The following is a 22,062-nucleotide window of genomic DNA, read 5'->3' on the forward strand; positions in this document are numbered from 1 at the left end:
TGGAGGCAGGAGCGCTGTGTCCTCACACAACAGAAGCTCAGGCTCCCTGAATGCTTCATGAAACCACTTATAAAAGAACCTTAATCCCATTCACCAGGGAGAAGCCCTCTTGGCCTAATCACTTCTTAAAGTCCTTACCTCTTAATACCATCACAATGGCCATTAAATTTTAATGCCTAAATTTTGGAGGGGACACATTCAAACCACAATATATGATTAAGCAGAAAAGGCCAGTCAGAGTTTGGGGCCACTATATGGTGTTTTGGAATGATAGGACACCTTACAGAATAGTCTACCTCTCTGAAGTGTTAGGATATGTTTGTTTCATAAAGGAATATCAAACATCCCCACCTCCAACAGCTATTAAAGCAATACTCTATTTAAAAAGAAATACATGCAGTGTGCTGTTTATTTGAATCTTTGCCTGCAGACGGGCATTAACTCACCACTAGACAGAAATGAACATTCTTCTCTCTACTGGACTGCATTCCTTGCTGAAACAATATCAGACACTCCAGTGAGAGATTTATGTGGACCCTGAATGGGTTAGGAGCTCCAGGCACAATCCTGAGGCACCCTTAGAAACAGATGATCACTTTTCTTTTTCCTTTCTCCCTTAGGCAAATATCAGCTCAGCTGGCTCTTAGAATTTATTCGTGCTTAAGATAAATGAACAAGAACCAAAGAGCCTTTCTCAGGTGTTGGTACCAGGCTAGAGTGCCCTGAAGACAGCAATCCATTTCAATTCCAATATCACTGCCTTTCAGGCCACATGCTGGGAGCTCACAGAGTTTGCCACAGTACTCGGGCCAAGTACCTTGCAGGCTTCTGGAGCTGGGAGCCCCTCACACTTTGAGGCTTTAATATAGATTTCTCTGCTTGCTCACCTGTATATAATTGTGAGGGGCATTAGAGCAAGAAAGAATAATGTGACCTTCAGGGGCTGTGAAAACAATTGTGTCCTCTATGAATTTGTAGGTTGAGTGATGAGGCAAATTAGGGCTTTAGCATATTCTTCAGGGTGAAGCACCTGAGACCTTGAGTTACCTTGATAATATTTCATCATTATTTCCTAATACCCAGTAAGAGCTCTGCCCTGCCCCTTCTTAATTAAAGAATTCAGAAGTCCTTGAAATAAAATTATGTTCGGGGCTCTCATCTCCTGCCCCAGTTCTGCTCCCCTCCCATCTCAGTGTAGATAAGGATCAAAGACACATCCAAGTCTGACCAAAAGCCAAATAAGAGAATATATGTCACATCCATTTAATGAGTATTTACTGAGCCCCTACTAGATATTTGGAGAATTTTGGTAGAGCCCTATTGCTCCAGGCCAGGTCCTTGGGACGGTAGGCAAAGCCAGGCAAACCTGGATTTTATTTCTGATCCAGCTGTGTGACCTGGCTAAATTAATTTCCCAGTTGCTTCATCAGCAGATATGAGATTATAATTTTTTTATCATTTTAATTGACACAAAATAATTGAGCATATCTATGGGGTACAGAGTGATATTTTAATACACGTATTCAATGTGTAATGATCAAATCAAGGTCCTTAGCATATCCATCACCTCAAATATTTATTATTTTGTTGTGTTGGGAACATTCAGAGTCCTCTTTGAAAATATACAATATTTGAAAATATACAATAATATACAATAAGCAGAAAATAAATTATTATTAACTGTAGTCACCTACCCTGCTATAGAACACTGGAATTTACTCTTCCCATCTTTCTAGCTGTAATTTGTATCCATTAACTCTCTTTTCCCTATGACCCTTGCCCCTCTACACTTCCCAGCCTCTAGTAGCCTCTATTTACTCTCTACTTCTATGAGAGTAACTTTTTAAAATTTCCCATATATGAATGAGGACATGTGGCATTTGTGTTTCTGTTCCTGACTTTTTTCACTTAACATAATGTCCTCCAGGCTCATCCATGCTGCCATGATTGACAAGATTTCATTCTTTTTTTTTTTTTATGGCTGTATAGTGTTGTGTTGCGTCTATATACCACATTTTCTTTATCCATTCATCTGCTGATGAACATTTAGGTCGATTCCAGATTATAATGTTTATACTGTGAATCATACATACTTTATGTACAATGTGTAGCATAGAAAATTCCTCTTAATAGAAGCTCGACAAATGTTGGTACTATACCATTCCCTTTCCTGCTCTCCTTTTCTCCCTCCTCCCCAGGTACAGAGATAACAGAGGTAACTAAAATACAATCCTTGTTCTTGAGGGGCCAATCTAGTGGGGAAATACATTTGTAAGGAGAGACACTCCAATGAAATATGATGTCTTCAGAGAAGAATGCACAACCTGCCATGAGAAACCAGAGGAGGAAGCAGCTGATATTCTAATAAAATTAAAGCTGGAGACATTTTAAAAGTAGTATAGCTCAGCTTCCTCTTTTTACAGATGAGAGATTCCAGGTCCAGATAAGTCATGTGACTTGTTCAAGGTCATGGCACATTTGTAGCAGAGCTGGGTATAAAACTCAGAACTCGATTTCCAGCTTGTTGCTTTGTCACACAGAATATGCGACAGGGATTGAAACAGGAAGGAATAAAGATTTTGTATCAAACAGGACACAAAGCTGGAATGAGAGTAGCTGGATCTAGATGCCGGAAGAGAGTCCTGGAGCTGCGAGGAACCAGGGATGGCCTGGTGCGGGCAGAGCCCTGTGTCTGCTCTGTAATTGGGAGCTTGAGTCCAGTTCATGCTCTGACGGTCCCCACGCCCTTTCAGAAAGTAGGTTTTCCACCCCAGAAGCCAAGCTTAAGAGAGAGTTCTGCAGGACAATTCATTGTAAGGAAGGACTTGGCTGAGGGAGAGAGCTAGGAGGAGGAACAAATGTCCTTGATGTTGGAAACCACCAGGAAAGGCATTGAGGACTTTACCCGTGCCAGGGAGCTTGCAGTGTGAGATAAAACTGTGTTTGAATATGAGGTGGGAGCATCATTTTCCTGTGATCCAAATTAAAGCTTTGGAGGATGCTGCTTTTTAGCAAATGTCTGGGAATTATCCAAGCCTAAGGAATTGTCTTCAGCGATCCTTACCAGGAACCTAAAGAAGCTCTGCTTCTCCCTCCTGCAACAGGAGAGCCCAGGGAGCTCTTGAGGCCAGAGGGTAGGAGGGGAAGCAGAAGTCCATGTGGGTGTCTTCACAAGGGTGCAGGTGGCTTTCAGATTAGCCTCAGAAATATACTGGTAGGTGTATATATTTATGGGTTACACGGGATATTTTGATACAGGAATGCTATGTGTAATAATCACATCAGGGTAAGTAGGGTGCCCATCACCTCAAGCATTTATCATTTGTTTAAGCCAGCCTCTACTTCACAATTCCTCATCTCCCAAGCCTACATAATTACACTGAGAACTTTAAGAAATCCACGTTTACGTGTGTTCTTTTGGCTTAAATCCCCTTCCTCAGCAAAAAGGCAAAGAGGGCACAGCTGTTTGCCTTCAGCACTCTCCTCTCTATATCCAACCACATTTAGGGCAGCTTTCCATGGCTTTTAAAATTCCTTTCTCCTTTCGGTCTGCTCTTCTATATCCTCACTGCCGTGTAGAAATAAGTATGAGGCAGAGTCCTATGCTTTTGCAATTCCAAGGAAACTTATAGAGCGAGGCTGTGGAAACTGATGTTGCATTTTACCGGGGCATTATCCAACATGTTGGGTGCAAACGGGCACCTTTTAGCCTTTTCTTAAATTTGCATGACCTGTAATATCTATACAGATTATGAATGAGCCTGAGGAGTCTGCATGTCTAACTTGTTGTCATCCCGGAAAAATCAAAATGTGTAGGTAAAGTGAGCACAAGATTTGGAAAAGCAAGATATTTGGACGTAGGAGAATAAACTCTTAGCCCTTTTGAGCATGAGTTCCTCAGCTGCAGAACAGGATTGAGAATCCTCACCTGAATTGGCCACTCTGAAAATGAAAGCTAGCTAGATAAACGTGCTTTGAAAAGGTAAAGAAAGGTGGTGATTTAAAGCTGGCTAATGCTGAATTATGGAGGAGCTCTTTGGAAATTCTTTTTTATCTATATAAATGACAGAAATTTAGTGTGATCCATGTGGCTAGCACCTGTCACATGTTGTCTGCTGGCATTGACGCCTCACATCTTCCTCAATTTTCTGCTTCTTTTTCTCAATTAAAGCCCTCTGTCCACTCTTCAGCCTCTGAATCCTCCCAGCAATTCTTTCCTCTAGTCTTAGTGGATTTCCCAGGGGAGGAGCTCGTGCAACCCAGCAGAATGTGTCTACGAGCGCTCTGACTCTTCCAGGGAATGAATCCTCATTCCCAAATCTGTTGCTAGAGATAAGCAAGAGATTATACATTCCTGAGACCTGGGCATTACTTGCGTATCTAGGGGAAAATCAAGAATACTAAGGGGAAAAGGAGGAAAGGGCAAGAGCAGCACATTTTATTTGCATCAGGCAAGAGTGGGAAGTTGCAGAGAAAATGTTGCCGTTTGACTGCATGGAGGAAGACGGAAAATCAATATGAAAATGGCGCTAAAGAGGCATGGGCTTTTCATGGTGTTTTCTTACTTCAGTTGCTATTATTCAAAGAAGGTCAGTGGATCTCAGACATTTGAAGGTGGCATCTCTCACATGAGAGTAACAGCCCAGCTTACATAGGCCACTGGCTACATGGACCACTACTGGGGGCTCTTAACATCACAGCACCTGTTTCCTCATCTGGAAAACAAGGGGCTGTAACTACATCTGTGGCTTCCAACTCTCCCCCACTGAGAAGAGAGAGCTTCATCAAACCTCAACCCTCTCCCCTCAGCTCCTGTATCTTTTCTCTAGTTATTTTGTCTCTGTCATCTTAGTCTCCTCAGTGCTCGCTGCTACCTGACTGCAGCGGGATGACTTGTCCCACCCATCTGTCCCATGAAGCCAGTCCTGAGCCTAGATAGAGTGGGTCCTCACCTCCATTGTGTGATACAGGCTGTATGTGTGTGTGCATGTGTGTGTTGGGGGAGGCTGAAATGACTTCTTTTCCTAAATGTCTCACCCATGCCAAAAGTTTTTCCATTGATTATTTATTCTTATCTCTTTATAAGACAATTTTTTAAAATATCAGAAACTGCAGGAGCAATCATATGGGTCTAATCAGTCATTGACGCTTTCAAGTCTATAAATCTTTCCTTGTAGCAGGTTCTGAGGAGGGTAGGGGGAGATCGAAGGGAAACAACCCCTTCATATTTTAGTCCAAAGCTGTTGTTCATAGGTTATTCATCTGGTGGCCCAGGTGCTGACACAGTGATGTGCTTTCATGCCAGTTCTACAGCCGAATTGCAACCATGTGGAAGCTGGAAGCTTCTTGTCATTTCAGAATTGGGCACACCCAGTAGGGGAAAATCTGAAGCCAGAGGGGCAGAACTAAGCTTACAGCATCTGTTTGCTGGGTTTGAGATTAGAAGAATTTTGATTTAAATGTGCACTATCAGTAGTTGCTTGATGAAAACAATACCCAGCATTTTGTGTTTTTACTATCCCTAAGGCAACTCTGGTCCAATGAAAGTGAGAGTCTAAAAATCCCAGGATTATAGGTAATAGGACCTACCCTTCCATATCTGTGCAGTTTATATGAGTAGAACATGATTTTAATTTTCTATTACCCTCATCCTTGCTCTTATATCCAAATACCCAGTAGCACAATCAGGAGCAAGGGAACTAATTTTCAAATATTAACAAAGTTATTCAAGGGAATGGACTTTCTGTGGCTGCAGCTGGCACGTCTTTTTCAGAAAGCTTGCCTGTGGCTGACAGCCTGCTTGGCACAGTTCCCCCGGAGTCCTTTGGTGATGGAGAACAGGGCTGACAGGATTCAAATGGCCAGATTCCAGAGAGGCCAGGGAGGGCCACAGTCTGTAAACCAGGGGAGATTGAGGCCTGAGAAGGGCATCAACTGATAGAAATATTCACTCTAGGAAAATGAGGTGTAGCCAAAGAGAGTCATTTAGGAGAAGTAGATTGAAAGGAGCTATGAAAAATCCTGAAACGAGAATATGGAATAGTGCTGGCCACCTCCACATATGCCCACATGGAAACACGCTTAATCAGCAGAGCTGGGCCTATGTGGAGATGCTGAGCCCCAGGCTCCTAGGTGTTAAGCACTTTTCTATATATAATATGGTGGAAACCACCCCAGACTTTTCAGCACACCAAAGGTAATAGAATTTTAACTGGGAGGGAATTATCCAGCCAGGGACTAGTTTCTGGCTCCTTTTGGAACTCAGTGTGGTTGTATGGCTAAGCTCTCAGCAATAGAATGTGAGTGGAAGTGATGTGAACCACTTCCAGACCTGACTGTGAAACTTGGCTCATAGGCTCCTCCACACCACCCCACCCCACCCCACCTTCCTGCTTGGCTGGAATACCAACCTTGCAGTAACCTTGTGAGCAACGTGCTGAAAATAATAGAACCAGTATCTCCTGGGTTCCTTGAAGGATGCTTGGAGTAGACGGCCCACCACCTGGCCTGTTCTAGACTATTTACATGAAAGAGAAAAAACCTTCTACTCTTCTCAAGGCATTGCATTTTGGGTCTTCCAGTTGGCACAGTTTAGACCATGTTAACTAATATATACAACAACTGGGCAAAGTAGGTGATGTCATCAATTTATAGGCTAGGAACCTGCAGCTCTGGGAATTTAAGAGATTTATTTATTTACCCAATGTCAGGATACGAATGTGGAGTCATTATTTGAACTGAAGTCTGTCAGTTTAAACCTTTATCTCCTAGAAGTTCAGACCTCCAGAGCAAAGAGGTAGCAATAGATGACTTGAATGAGAAAGGGATCTCTGATTTGGCTACCATGTCCACTAACCCGAGCCCAAACTCACACCACCTCTTTCCACAGCTCCAGCTGCTGCACTGCTGAACTTGATTTTCATGCTGGAAGAATGTGAGAGCTGGAACGGGTCCTAATAATCACCCAGCTCAGGGGCTTTCAAATTTCATTTGGCAACAGAAACACTTCTAATGAAATCTAAAACTCAGAAGCCCTGTGTGTGAAACAGTCCAAAGCAGACCTTGTCTCTTTGAAGTGTGGGCCTGGAACCTGTCCTGTTTCCCACTCACCTCCACAGCCTCTGAGTCCCTCGAAGCAGATCAGAGAACAACTGATCTGGGTCAGCCCTTCATTTCAGAGGTAAGTAAATAGTGGAGCATGAAGTGTCTTCATCAGGACCACACAGAAGGTAAAAGGCACGATGGGAACAGGAACCCAGCCTTCTGGCTTTTGAATTTAGGAATCTTTCCATTGTACTGGTGTATTAGAGTTCTCTAGAGAAACAGAACCAATAGGAGGTTAGATAGATATAATACAATGAATATACCATAATATACAAATAATAAAGGATTGGCTCACATGAATTTGGAGGCTAAGTTTCACTCGAGTCCGTGTGAAGAGACCACCAAACAGGCTTTGTGTGAGCAACATGGCTGTTTATTTCACCTGGGTGCAGGCGGGCTGAGTCCGAAAAGAGAGTTAGCAAAGGGAGATAGGGGTGGGGCCGTTTTATAGGATTTGGGAAGGTAATGAAAAATTAGAGTCAAAGGGGGTTGTTCTCTGTTGGGCAGGGGCGGGGCTCACAACGTGCTCAGTGGGGGAGCTTCTGAGCCAGGAGAAGGAAATTCACAGGGTTAATCACTCAGTTAAGGTGGGGCAGGAACAAATCACAATGGTGCAATGTCATCAGTTAAGGCGGGGCAGGGCCTTTTCATTTCTTTTGTGATTCTTCAGTTACTTCAGGCCATCTGGGCATATACGTGCAAGTCACAGGGGATGCGATGGCTTGGCTTGGGCTCAGAGGCCTGACACTAAGAAGTTCCATGATATGCCATCTGCAAGCTGGAGGCCCAGGAAAGCTGGTGCCCCCAGTCCAAACCCAAAGGCTTGAGAATCAGGAGTTCTGATGTCCAGGGTCAGGAGAAAGATGAATATCCCAGCTCAAGCAGCCAACAAATTTGCCCTTCCTCTTCCTTTTAGTTCTATTCAAGTCTGCAATGGATTGAATGAGGCCTACCCGCATTGGTGAGGATGATCTCTTTACTAAGCACATTGATTCAAATGCTAATCTCTTTTGGAAACACCCTCACAGCCACACCCAGAAATAATGTTTTACCAGCTACCTGGGCTTCCCTTAGCCCAGTCAAGTTGACACAAAAGATTAACCATCACAAGTGATTTTTCTCTTTTGAGATACCAGCCCTTGAACCAGCTGCAGATTCAAGATGCCCAGCAAAGGCAGAATGGCAGAAGGGTCAGAGTTACTTGTTATATTAACATTTTGATTTCTGTGTAACAAATAACTGTTAAGCACACGTTTAATTGACAAGACAACCCAAGCAGGCTAAGTGTGAGCAATAAGGCTTGTTTATTCACTTGGGTGTGAGCGGGCTGAGTCTGAAAAGAGAGTCAGCATTGAGGAATGAGGCAGAGGGGGTTTTATAGGCTAGGGTAGCAAGTGGAAAGTTACAGAAGGTTACAGCTGGGGGTTGGTTGTTATAGATTTGGAGGGTTGGTTAACCAGCTGGAACAGGAACTTGCTGTTTTTCTTCTTTGTGGTCATTCTTTCGTTGCTTTGGGCCTCTTTGTTCCAGGGAGCTATCTGGAGGTATACGTGCCAGTCACAGAGTTCACTTCTGGAGGTGTACATGTTGGTCACAGAGTTCATAATGGCCTGGCGATAGTGCAGCCACACTTAGGGAGCCTAACAATTACTACAAACATCGTGGCTAAAACAACACCTACTTAGTATGATCTCAGATGTCTATAGTCTGGGTGGGCTCATGCTGGGTTCTTTGCTCAGTGTCTCACAGGGCTGAAATCAAGGTGTTGGCTGAGCTAGGCTGTAGTCTGGAGGCTCCGGGAAGAATCCACTTCCAAGCTTATTCAAGTTGTTAGCAGAGTTCAGTTCAGTTCCTTGTGGTTGAAGGACTGCAATTCCTGATTTTTGCTGGTTATTGACTCTTGGTCACTCCTGGCTTCTGGATACTGCTCTCTTGAGGTCATTCTCTATAACTCCCTCCATGCTACCAATAGAGAACCTCTTTCTCATCAAATCCCTCTCATATTTTATTTATCTCTCACTTCCCCTTCTGCCACTAGCTAAAGAAAGCTCTATAGCTTGTTAGGTTACACCCATCTGGACAATCTCCCTATTGCAAAGTCAACTGATTAGTAACCTTAATTACATCTGCAAATCCCTTTTGACATGCAATACAGCATAATCATAGGAATGACATCAGAGGGTTAATGGCATGGGGGCCTGCTTAGAAATCTGCCTACCATATTCGCATAGTTACAACTAACTCTAGAACACATCACCTTCTCTTGAGGCCTCTGAGAACAATGGTAACATGGTTCTCTCCTATGACCTCCTAACAGCTTTTGCCAAATTCTCTCTGCTAGCTTCTGGGTAGGATAAAACAGCCTGATTATGCATTATTTCTAATTTAACATGGTTTGTGAGGCAAAGCAGGTATTAGACTCTGTAGGGGGTGTTCCCAGCCTTAGCCCTCCCTACAGGCTATTTCTGTCCACACATAGGAAGGTAGGAGGCAGGCCTGAAATCTGGGGCTATCAGAAAAGGCGGGGGGCGGGGGGAGGTCTCTGTTCCTCTGGTGGCACTCACAAAATGACGATTGGAACAATCTTCTCCCTTTGTAGATGACTCCAGAGGGGAGACAGGATTTAACCAAAGCTGACTAGCAGAACTAGCTGGAGCTCTTAGTTCGGTGTTCTTTCTGCTACTCACATTCAATACTAGAGTCAGCTGGTTTCTCTGTTCATTCTTTGCCCTGGCTTCTAGGTGATCTCAGAAAAGCCTTCCACAGTGTCTTCAGTTTGTTTCCTGACCCTGGCCCAGCAGCTAGGATTGCTGGCTACATTATCTAGGCCTAGGAAGTATGAGAAATTACCTAGTTAAGGCATCATGCTGACAGAGTCTGATAGAGCACCCCAGAGAAGCTGCCTCCCACTAGCTGTAGAAGATAATGGAGGTGAGAAGACAGGCAGGGCTTGAAAAGATGAGGAGAGCAGCAAGTGGTATGGTTAAGTTCCCTGGTTTCTGGTTTTTTTTGGTTGTGTGTGTGTGTGTGTGTGTATGTGTGAAAATGGGTTTGGCTTTGCAATGTGGATCCCAAGGTCAGATCAAGGTCTGTATGTGAGACTGGAGGCTCCAAGGCTTGTGGAGGGTTTCTGGGGGCAGGACCTGAAAAGGCAGGTAGATAAGAGAGAGGATATTTTATGCTTTATGGAATATTTGCATATATGTTGTCTGATTATTTTTTCAGAAGTGAGAATTAAAACAATAAAGGATAAAAGAAATAATGTGACACATAGAGCAGCCGGGTAGTCTTGAGGTTGATGCAGAACCAATTTTTTGAGTAAATCCCACCTCCCTGCATTTCCACTGACCAACTAAGGGGCTGGTTAAGAATCTTTGCAATTACTTCTATTCCAGTGAGTCCTGGAAAATATATGCTGGCCTCAAGTGAGGGATGTCTGCTACCAGTGATATCCCAGTTTTGCTGGTGAGGAATTTGGTTCTAATAAGTCAGATCTCTCTGGAGATAGAGCCATAAACCACAAGAAGGGGGCCACATGTAGAGCTTTCCCCGGGGTCTCTTGAATTGTGTAAGGTCAGCATTGGCAACACCCTCACCCCACTAAATAACTCTGCAAGGTCCACATCTCAAACTGTCTCTTCTTCAAAAAGAATATCTTGGAGGGAAAAGGTGGTGGAGAGATGGAAATGGGCCAGGACTCTAGGGCAGATGCTGGAGGAGGTGGCTGCACTAGCAATCTCTCTGAATCAGATGCTCTGAATATTCCTTTGAGTTTGGGTGCTGGGTGGGGTAGAGGTAAAAACAGAATTTATAGGTACAGGTTTGGGAGAGGGTAAGTCACTACAGGATGTCCAGACCTAGGGAGCCTCTTTTTGCAGCAGAGAAAGTCTCCATATTTTTGGCTGGAGGCCATCCCAGGCCCACTTTTTTCTCTGTGAAGTCCAATATCTGGCCACTGTGCTGGCCTTCTGGAGAGGCCTTCTGGCTTAATCCAGACCTAGGGCACCCCAGTCAGAGACAGTGGGAGGCCTCTGCTGTTGTCAGGGATCTTCAGTCTTCTGACTGAAGAGAAGCTTCAGTCTTCTCTCCTAGCTCTTCTGTTCCCTTCAAATGGATGCAGTTTACAATGGGCCTATTAGAGCCCTAATTGAATGGTTAACACACCAGCCATTAGTAGCTGCTAATGAGGGAATCCAGGGGATTACAGTATCAATTACCAAGTTTGACTTCTGAATGCGGCTCTGCCAACAGTGGGTTCTTATGAGAGTCTTTAGAAAGCGTGACAGAGAGAGGGAAGAGAGCCATGCACACACAGTGTGACTGTGCCCTGCCTGTACCCAAGATAAGCTCTTACAGGTGCCCACACTCATGTGACTGCACAAAACAGGTCCTGGGGCAGTTTATGCACCCATGATGGAGACAGCATTCATCCCAAACACCTGCACACCTTTCTCCCAGGTCTTCTTACCCTCCATACAACACATATGCTTCTTTGCCCCACAGCCGTTTTCTCCTTCTCTGCTCCACTGCCTTCTATAATCCATGCTAGTTTGTCTGTGGCCTTCTTTCACACCTTCAATCAAGATCATTCTCAAGTTTCCCTCTGCCCACATCCTATCAGTCACTGAGCCCTTGGAATCCCAACTTTTAAACATCTCTTAATTTCCTCTCTTCCTTTCCCTTTCCTTCCTTCCCTTCCCTTCCCTTCCCTTATTTTCTCTTCCCTTCCGTTCCCTTTCCTTTCTCCAGTTCTTCTTACTTTCCTTTCTTTCTTCTTCCTTGCCCTGCCTTTCTTTCCCTTCCCTCCCTCCCTTCCTCTCTTGTTTCCTTCCGTCTTTACTACGATTGCCTTAGTTCAAGCTCTTACCATCACCACGGCAATAGCTCCAGGAGAGTCAGAAACCTGGTCTCTCCATCTCTAGTTCATCTTCTCTCCCATGTCCAAATCACCCTCCATGTCTTTTTAAAAGGCAAATTTGATTGTCACTCCTTAAAGCCCTTCAGTGATCCTTATTGATCACAGGATAAAGCATAAGTTCCTAAGCATGGCACGATAGGGCGCCCATAATCTCTATCCTCCCTCCATCTCCACCTCATATTTCACCATTCTCTGCTTTTCAGACTGAGATGAAGCCATAGTGATCTGCCTGCTCCTCTTCCAAAGGTCCAAGCTGTTGGGCACACCTCTCACTTAGCACATGCAGCTATGTCTGCCCGCTGTGCCCCTGCCCTCTTCATCTGTGAAACTCCTACTTATCTTTTAAACCTCATGTACGAAGTCTTCCTAACTCATTCCTCTTACTCATGTGCCGTGTATGTATTTCTCTCACTGTACCTATTTATACTAGACTTATATGATTCATTTGTCTCTCTTGCTGTTCTGTGAAGTAATATACTACCTCAATGTTTATTTTTGAAAGCCCATTGTCTAGTACAGTGCCTGGTACATCATACACATTCAATAAGCTACTACTAGTCTAGTGTGTGTTTAATTGGTGGATTAGAAAATTGGTGATGGTTTTCACAACTCATTTCATGGATCTATATTGACATGTATTTTATTATTCTATGAGGGACTGTTAGTTGTTCACAGTCTAATTCTTTTGGACCCAAAGAGAACTGTAAAGCAGTACAGTTCTTTGGGTCCAGAGAACTCCCAACCCTCTGCCCCAATAGCTCAGTGCACAGGCTTGGGGTCTATGAATCTTTTTGAATTGAATTTAAATTCGCAAGTGTTTATTGAACTCCCTGTTCTGCTTAGACCCTAGAAGGAGGTACTTGAGAAAAATATCAGAGATTTAAGAGTTGTACTTATCTTTAAGGTCCTTCCAATTATTTTACCACCTAACTGCGCATAATCATGGACAAATACACGAGTTCTCTGCTCCTCAATGTATCAGGATATCAATTGTGAAAGGGTGCTTTGCAACCCTAAGGGGATTCAGTGTAATAATAACAGCTATAATCCATTTACCGCCTACCATGGCCATAACTGTGCAGAATGCTTTGGTCTGTGATTTACCTGTACACCTGTGATTTGACTGTCACAACTACCTCGGCTGGCGTGTAGTCTTGTGCCCAGGTTACATATGAGAAAACTAAATCCTATGGAAACTGTTAAGAGGCAGAGCCAGGACTTACACCAAAGTCGACTTGCTGCCAAAGCTCTAGGCTGTCATCCCATGGTGATCTACTGCTCTATAACTCCGTGTGGTTAATATCAATCAATCACTCCATCTGGGAGGGAAGCTCTGTCCACTCCTGTCCTTCCTCTCCATCTGTTAACACTTTTCAATCCTGCTGATGGTCCACACATCAAAGTCTGTCAACTTGGACAAAATGAGATTAAAAAGCAGATATTAAACAATTGCCTAAAGTCAGAAGCTTTGTTTCAGCCTACAACTCATTTAGGTTAGGGACTTTCTGTATTGAATTACAGAGTCTCAAAATGAAGAGATTCAAGCTTCATGAGGGAAGAGACTGTTGTTCCCTGCTGTCTTCCGCACATCTAGCAAATTCCCGGCACGTAAAGAATACCATGAATGGTTGAAACAGAAACATTTCAGCAGAGTTTTAAAATGCCATATTTGTTACTCTCTTGAAGAATACCTATACCAGGGATAACTTCTCCTCTATAAAGCCAGTGAGAAAATCCGTAGCAGAGTCTACGTGATCTTCAGAGTCAGAGGCCAGGAGCTGCCTGCTTCCCCAAGCAGCCTCTTATAAATCAGAAAAGTATCTAAGACAGGTCTCAATTTCAAGTTTTATTTTGCCAAGGTTGAGGATGTGCTCAGGCAAAAGAGACACAAGCCACAGTAGGATCTGTGGCTCACACTTTTTTCAAAGCAGGTTTTGAGGGCTTCTGTATTTAAAGTGGAAAAAGTGAGCAGGAGGGAAAAGAGGAAAAGAGGAAAAAAAAGAGCAGGGTACACAAATAGGATGGCGGCTACATTCTTTTGAGGCTTTGATTAGTGCTCACTGAGTCCACATGTTGCATGTGAAAGGAGGAGTAGAGGAACCATCCATTACGTATTCATCTTGCTCTCAGTAAACCTGCCCCTTATATAAGATAAACGTAGAATAGAGGGAAAAGTCAAATATGTATTTCCTTGGGGTGGGTGGAGGAATGATTTCTACTCTCCTTTTGTCCCATACCCATGAAGATAAGCTGTTAATTTACATGGTGGGGAGATATCTGTTTAGAAACACATAGAAAGGCAGTTTTTTTGTATGACTCAGTTTCCAAGCTTAACTTTTCCTTTAGGCTTACTGAGTTTGGGGTAAGGAGAGTGTATATTCCTTTTACACTCTGTATCCCTAGCTCACTAAAAAGTGAAATTTTGCAACAGGGCTGGGACTAGTGAAACTGCCTTTGCAAAGATTATGATGGTGAGAGAAATCTGACATGGCTAACTCCATCTTGCTCCTAGCCTCACAGGCTGCCTGTGTTCACTCATTCTCTCGTGTAGACCAAGCCAACCACAGGATAAATTTAGTTTGTAATTTAACTTAAAGGCAAGGATGATAAAAATCCTTCCCCAAAACTAACTCCCTCCTTGCTCAGGGACTGAAAACTAATGAATGGCCATGAGATTAGGGCCTGAATTCTGCTAAAATGTAGGCATAGCTTCAGTAATCACTTACTGCTCAGGAGCTATGTGGCCAGAGGTCACAAGATTGTGACTTCCCCAGTTGCTTCTACAGATAACGTCACTATTATAGAACCTAAGATTAGTCTTTTGAGATATGTTTCAGACCTTTGCATTCTGGCAACTGTCTGGCCTCACCTGGACCCATGACTCATGACTCATCTCGTCCTGGGGCTCCACCCAGAGGCAAACTCAGTGCATGAGAACCATTTTCCACACCCCTATGACTTCATCCCTAACCAATTAGCAGCACCCATTCCCCAGACCTGCCCACCAAATTATCCATAAAAATGCTAGCTTCTGAGTTCTTAGGGAGGCTGATTTGAGTGATAACTCCAGTCTTTCCACTTGGTGGCCATGTATTAATGAAATTCTTTCTCTATTGCAATAGCACAGTCACAGTGAATTGGTTTTGTCTGTGCAGTGGGCAGGACAAACCTGTTGGGCATTTACACTATGGTAAGGGAAGAGAGGCTCCTAGGGTACAAAATTCAAGGAGCCAATCACTCTCAGGGTCCTGCACCCCGCTTCCCTGGCCTTATCCTTGTCCTGCCTCTGCTTCAAAAGAAACTTATGCTGTCAGCTTTAGAAAAATGAGGGTCTAATTGCTATGAAAATATAAATGAGTCCCTAAAACTTATTATGTTAAATCATTTATTTGTATCTCTCTATGGATGAGTTTATTTGATTTTTTCCTGAAGTTAAAGAAATGGTGTTTATATAATGACAGTTAAATCATGCTCTGTTGGTCTAAATGTGTTTTTTTAAGTGCAGTTTTTACTGAGATAATTATAAGTTACATACAGTTTTATAAAATGGTACAGAGAGACTCCTTTATTTTTTACTCAGTTTCCTCCAATGGTAACATTTTACAAAACTGTAGTATAATATAAAAACCAGAATATTGACATTGAGAAAATCCATAGTTTTTTTTCTGATTTTCCTAGTTTTATTTGTGTTCACTTGTGTGTGCAAGTGGTCTATAATTAGTGGTCTATAATTTTATCACATATGTAGATCATGTATCTACCACCACATTCATACACTGAGCAGCTCCATCAGGATCCCGTGTTTCCTTTTAGAACCATGCCCTCCAGCCTACCCACCCTCTCCTTTACATTCCCATGGCTTTACATGGCCTTTCGCAATATCACATGGATGGCTACACATATTCCATTGTATGTTGGATGCATCTTTTTAAAAACTGTTCTGGAGATTCGCTTTACTAAATTTTTTTCATACATTGACGATCATTTCCCTAGGAATCCTAGAACTCATCCTTCATTTTAAAAATTCTTAATTTGATTACCCAGCGCATCCTTCATTTACCAACTCTCCTCCAAAGGAAAGAGAGGGCTGCTTCCAAACAGTGGACCCGAGAGCAGAGAATGGAGCCTGGTTAGGACTAGCATAATCAAAAGCACATATTGCAGTCTCCAGAGGCAATTTCAAAAGAGAGGCTGCAGTGACAACTGGGGAAATAAGAGTGTTATTGAAATAAGCGCACCCTTTTCCCAGATCACTAGCTTGAAAATAGCAATTATCTGAAAGTGTGAGTTCTGGTTTTGTTTATAAGAGACATCAGGCACATTGTCTAGTAGCCTCTTCTTACATGATGGGAGGAAAGGTAAAGTGAGAAGGTCAAGGCAGTGGAGATGAGGCCGTTATATTAGTAAAAAATGATTAAGGGAGAGTAGGCTTGTCTAAGAAGCTTGAGGTGCATATTTACTTTTTTTTTTTTTCTTTTGAGATGGAGTCTCACTCTGTTGCCCAGGCTAGAGTGCAGTGGCATGATCTTGGCTCACTGCAACCTCTGCCTCTGGGTTCAAGTGATTCTCATGCCTCAGCCTCTCGAGCAGCTGAGATTACAGGTGCACACCACCATGCCTGGCTAATTTTTGTATTTTTAGTAGAGACGGGGTTTCACCATGTTGGCCAGGCTGGTCTCGAACTCCTGACTTCAGGTGATCTGCCCACCTTGGCCTCCCAAAGTGCTGGTATTACAAGCATGAGCCACTGTGCCCAGCACATAGTTACCTTTGAAGGATGAAGGACACTGTCAGGCAGGAAGAGGTCTGTTGTAGGAAATAGCCCAGCTGAGGAAGAGACAGGCAGTTTGCAAAGGAAATCAGGTGGGGTGTGGGGCCACCTGGATCAGGGCACAGCAGGGGATTAGAAGCATCTAGAGGATATTGTCAAGCGAATTCAGAATGAGAGGGAGAAAACTTGATCCATCCATTGGTAAGGAGAAGACAAGAGGAGCTGGGTCTTGGTCCCTTCTGAGGCTTGGGTGGTAAAGACTTGCAGCTCTTGCATGGACCTCCTGCCCGAGAATGAGGTCTACCAGAAAGAAGTTCAAGTACTTGGTGGAAAGCTCTGGCCCCTCCAGGAGAGTGGGTTGAGTCTTTGGGCACAGAGACTTCCTTTCTTTGCATGCATTGGCAGGGTCGTCCTATGACCTGAACCACTGGGTCCTTGTCCTGGGCCCTGTGATTTCCAAGGCCCTACTCTAGCCCTCCTCTAGTTTTGTCTTTCCTCATGGACTTCAGCCCATCTTTCACTGGGCTGAAGGATGTTCCCACCTGGAGCCAACACCTACCACCCTTTTCTAGACCACTGTGCTCTGTCATGTTGTATACCCAAGACCCAGAATTTGCGGCTCAAATGGTCTCATACCCATTCCAGAGATTTTGCTGACCTCTTTCAGGGGTGTGTCCTCTCAAGGGTAGACCGTGCTACTGGAGTGTGCATCTGGGCTGGAGACATGGCTGTTTGAAGGCCGGGGTGTCCCTTAAAATGGTAAGATAATGACTCCCTGACTTTAAAACCACAGCCACATGTCTGTGGCCCTGCATGGTATAGAGTGGACCATGGGGGCAGGAAGAGAAGTGTGGGCCATGGGCCTACAACCTTCCTTGTTCCTTCTCCCCAGGCCCTGCAATTCTCAGGGATAGGCCGATGGTTTGGTCCTTGGAGCAGCTGTAATTGTGCTGCCTACTCCAGTAGCCAGGAAATGCATCTGATCTCTCTCCATTTTCTGTTTGAAATGGAAATTGCTTCATTTGTCAGTTTGTCAGACTCCCAAGTAATTACCCTTACAGAATTCCAGAGGCGTCCATCAGCCACAGTCGTCACAGCCCCTCCCAATATGTAGAAAGAGGCACTCAGCCCTTTCTACCCCTATTTTTTGGCAAATGAAACAAAGGGTGAGCAGCCTTAAAAGGAGAAAGAGGTTTCAAAGGACTGTGTTCCTCAGCTTACTTAATTATTATAATCACTGGGGCACTTGTTAAAAATACTAATTTCTAGGCCCTATGCCTGGACAGCCTGATTCTTTTGGTTGGGTGGAGATGCAGGAACAGTGCTTCTCAGCCTTGGCTGAACACTGAAGTCACCTGGGGAGCTTTAAAGATTACTAATACCTGGGTCTCAGCCCCAGAGAGTCTGGTTTAATTGGCCTGGGGTGTGGCTTAGGAATCAGAGTTTTAAAAGCTCCCTGGGTGATTCTACTGTACAACCAAGGTAGAGAAAGCCTGCCTATGGACCTCTGCTTTTAACACAAACCCCCAAGGATTCTTCTGACCACAAAGGGTCAGGAAATACAGCAGTTGGTCCCACAAAGGGAAGTGCAGAAAAGAGTAACAGGGACAGATTTTCCTACCTGCAGGAGAACTCATTTAGATTTTTTTCTGTTTTTGTTTTTTGCAGAAGCAACTGGCGAGTTCCTTTGTCCTCTGCCTCTTTCTCCCCAAGCTGTTTCTCTAAAGCAGTAAGATAATTGCTCCATTGCTTTAAAACTCTAGGAATGACTCTCCCCACTCTCCCCCACCCATCCAATAATAGCCCTCAATTTCTTGTGTACAAACATTGACTCATTTTTCTATGAGGGAGGTAGAACAGGTATTATTGTCCCCATCTGAGTCCGAACCTAGTAAGGTTCAAGAGTTGTTTGTTTCTGGGGTAGACAGTTCCTTTTATCTTTTCCCCATTATTTCATGAGCTTTGCCCCACCTCATTCCCTTCTTAGGGGTTCACATTCCTAACATGTGACCTGAATAAGCAAGGATATTGCTGGGGACATTAACTCAAGCCCTCAGAAGAGGGAGCCAAGGTGAGCATTGGCTCAAGACAGGGAAGATGGCAGAACTCTCCCATAGGGGATGGAAAACGCTACCCTGCAGGCTCCTGGAATTCCACTTTGCCTTTCACCCATTGCACCAAGCATACCAAAGTCCAGGGGTAAGCCCTGGGACCCCTGAGGACAACTGATGGGCACAACCTTACCTTTCCCCGTAGCATGTGCCTCACTGAAGCTTGTTGGGGTTTAGGGGGCTCATTTAGGCAGCTGAAGGCTAACACACAACTTGGAGTTAGTGTTGACTCCCAAGGAAAGATCAGACGTATGTTGGAAAAGGCAGTGGGCTTCAAAGTAAAGAGGATAAGAAGCAATCAACAGTCTGCTCGAACGGTGTTTGTCAGTCTTTAATTAACTGTAGCACAGGCAGCAGCTTCGAGCGATGGGAGCATGCACCAGTCCTTTCAGTAACCTCTGTCCCTAGACAGGACTCTGATTTTCAAAATGTCCAAAAAAGCAGATTCTACAAACTACAGACTGTGAGCTCGATGTTAAAACACAGTCAAAATTCCACCAGGTTATTGAAGGCTTTGTTTAGAAGCATCTAGAAAAAGACACTAGGGTCACTTGGATCCAGCATGAATCTACTGAGGGCAAATTGGAACAGGCTAACCACAGTTCTTTCTCCGACAAGGTCTCATTAGACCGGTAAATCAAGAACAGTTACATCACATGGAACATGTGGACATCAGCTGCTGAATGACATGGACTCGATATCTAGTTGTGGATAAGAGAAACACATGGATTGGATGCAGAGACGTATAGGCATATTGGTAACAAGGTGAACATTTGGGCACCAGAAGTATTGCTTAATGAACGTGGAGAAAAATGATCTGTAATTGTCTGGCTTAGAATCTCTCCTTTTCTTCTGCTTTATTCAAATGTATTATCTATGACTTGAATGGAAATATAGATTTTCAGAAGATAGGAACTGAGTAAAACTGTCTTTCTCTATACACACACAGATAGATAGATTTTTGAAAGGCTGGATTCAAGAGTGGAATTGCACAAGATAATATTCAGCAAAATGTGCCTCATTGCATGCTATAAGAAAGAGAATGTGGCTTAGCATTAGCTCATGTGAAAAGGCTTAGTAGTCTGCATCAACAAAATGTACAATTGTGTTGTGAAGTCTCCTGTAATGCTACTTGGATCATGGGTTATAATAATAGAAGTAAAGTCTGCAACTGAGGAGGTGATCTTCCATTCTACAGTGTACTTCTATCATTAGGAATTTTGACTTCCTAGTTTTGGACATCACATTAAGACTCTGGAACAGGCTGGAATGGAGGTGAGAAGCTGTTTAATAAAAATAACCTAAAACATTCTCAAAGAGGAAGATGGAAGAAATGGAGATGAGTAATTTCAGGAGTCACAAGAGAGACAGCTTTAATGTCTACAGTCTGTCTTAGACTGCCACAGCATCCTCACAGATGGAATGAGGATATATGTGAGAAAGCGCTAGCCCGGGGGTCCCCAGTATTGGAACAGGGCCGCACAGCAGGAGTTGAGCAGCGGACAAGCCAGCGAAGTGTCATCTATATTGACTGCTGCTCCCCATCACTCGCATTACCACCTGAGATCCACCTCTTGTCAGATCAGCGTGGCATTAGATTCTCATAAGAGCTCAAACCCTACTGTGAGCTGCGCATGTGCGGGATCTAGGTTGTGCTCTCCTTATGAGCATCTAGGGCCGGGCGCGGTGGCTCATGCCTGTAATCCCAGCACTTTGGGAGGCCAAGGCGGGTGAATCACCTGAGATCAGGTGTTCGAGACCAGCTTGATCAACATGGAGAAATGTCTCTACTAAAAATACAAAATAGCCGGGCGTGGTGGTGCATGCCCGTAATCCCAGCTACTAGGGAGGCTGAGACAGGATAATTGCTTGAACCCGGGAGGCAGAGGTTGTGGTGAGCCAAGATTGCGCCATTGCACTCCAGCCTAGGCATACAGAGCAAGACTCTGTCTCAAAAAACAAAACAAAACAAAACAAAAAAAACAAAAAAAGAGAATCTAATGCTTGATGATCTGTCACTGTCTCCCATCACCCCCAGATAGGTCTGTCTAATTGCAGGAAAATAAGCTCAGGACTCCCACTGGTTCTACATTATCATGAGTTGTATAATTATTTCATTATAGATTACAATGTAATAATAATAGAAATAAAGTACACAATAAATGTAATGTGCTTGAATCATCCTGAAACCATCTCACCACCCTGGTCCATGGAAAAATTGTCTTCCATGAAACCAGTACCCGGTGCCAGAAAGGTTGGGGATGGCTGCTCTAGAGGCCCAGGTTAGGGCTCCATATAAAGGAAACTCACTAGAGATGGAATGCTGGCTTCAAACTAATCCCAACACCACAATGGAACCAAAGAGAAGTCAAAAGAACACATAGCAAATGTGGATATTGTCAGAAAGGTCCTCATTTGTAGCTGGAATAGGAAACTCTATGCTCAGTTTGGTTTCAGAAACTCCTGAAAGGCCTTAATGATTAGAAAAATCTTTCCTGGCCTTTGCCTGAAACGTTACCATTAGCTTTTTGTCCCTATAGCCTAAGGCTTTGATTCCTGTCCTATTCAAATGCCTCTGGAAGTGATAGCAGTAAATTATCCATAAATGTGAATGAAGGATGGAAGCGAAAAGATTTTAGAAGCAGATAGAGGGTGTGAAGACAGGAGGATGAATGTCAATTGGGAATTTTAAGTGTCGGAAACCCGTATTCATTTCTACTTGCCTGCCCCAAATTCGGGAGGTGGAAGGAAGATTCCCACTTTCAATAAACTCGGATGATCCCACATTTAGTGATCCTAAGGAGAGGCCCAGTGCTCCATTTGGCCTCTTTCCCTGCCCAGGTCCTGGATTTAGTATTTCCAGGCATAGGCGGGAGTTTCTGCTGCTGACTCAGTCCTGGGAGCTGTTGGAGCGCTGGCCCTCCTGGATCCCACCCAGAGATCCCCTCGTCAGCAAAGCCCTGCACGAAAGCCCCACCAGCAAGAGCAGAGGGAGCAGGTGCCTGGCCCTCTGCACCGCCCATGCTGGCAAGCTGGAAGTCTGGCTGGCATCACGCCCAGCTCATTTCCAAGAGCTTGCTAGCTAGATATTTGCTGGGAGGGAGCCTTGGCAAGGAGGTGGCAGCTCGGTAGAAATGCTGCCCAGGCCCATTCACCCA

At 44.1% G+C, this 22,062-nt stretch overlaps 1 protein-coding gene and 1 long non-coding RNA gene across 2 annotated transcripts; one reads left to right on the plus strand and one right to left on the minus strand.

Annotated features, from left to right (window-relative positions):
- Nucleotides 1-4,091: 4,091 nt before the first annotated feature.
- On the minus strand, nt 4,092-7,292 carry LOC100457979 (putative uncharacterized protein encoded by LINC01559). Its single transcript, XM_063711965.1, is given in 2 exon segments — nt 4,092-4,326; nt 7,111-7,292. Coding segments are annotated over 2 exon segments (417 nt in total).
- Nucleotides 7,293-7,824: 532 nt separating this feature from the next.
- Nucleotides 7,825-18,615, plus strand: LOC129049398 (uncharacterized). Its single transcript, XR_008512446.1, has 3 exons — nt 7,825-8,065; nt 17,461-17,552; nt 18,462-18,615. It is a non-coding gene; the product is annotated as an uncharacterized LOC129049398 (long non-coding RNA).
- Nucleotides 18,616-22,062: the final 3,447 nt, after the last annotated feature.

This window comes from Pongo abelii, chromosome 10 (genome assembly GCF_028885655.2).
Source record: "Pongo abelii isolate AG06213 chromosome 10, NHGRI_mPonAbe1-v2.0_pri, whole genome shotgun sequence".
Lineage (NCBI taxonomy): Eukaryota > Metazoa > Chordata > Mammalia > Primates > Hominidae > Pongo > Pongo abelii.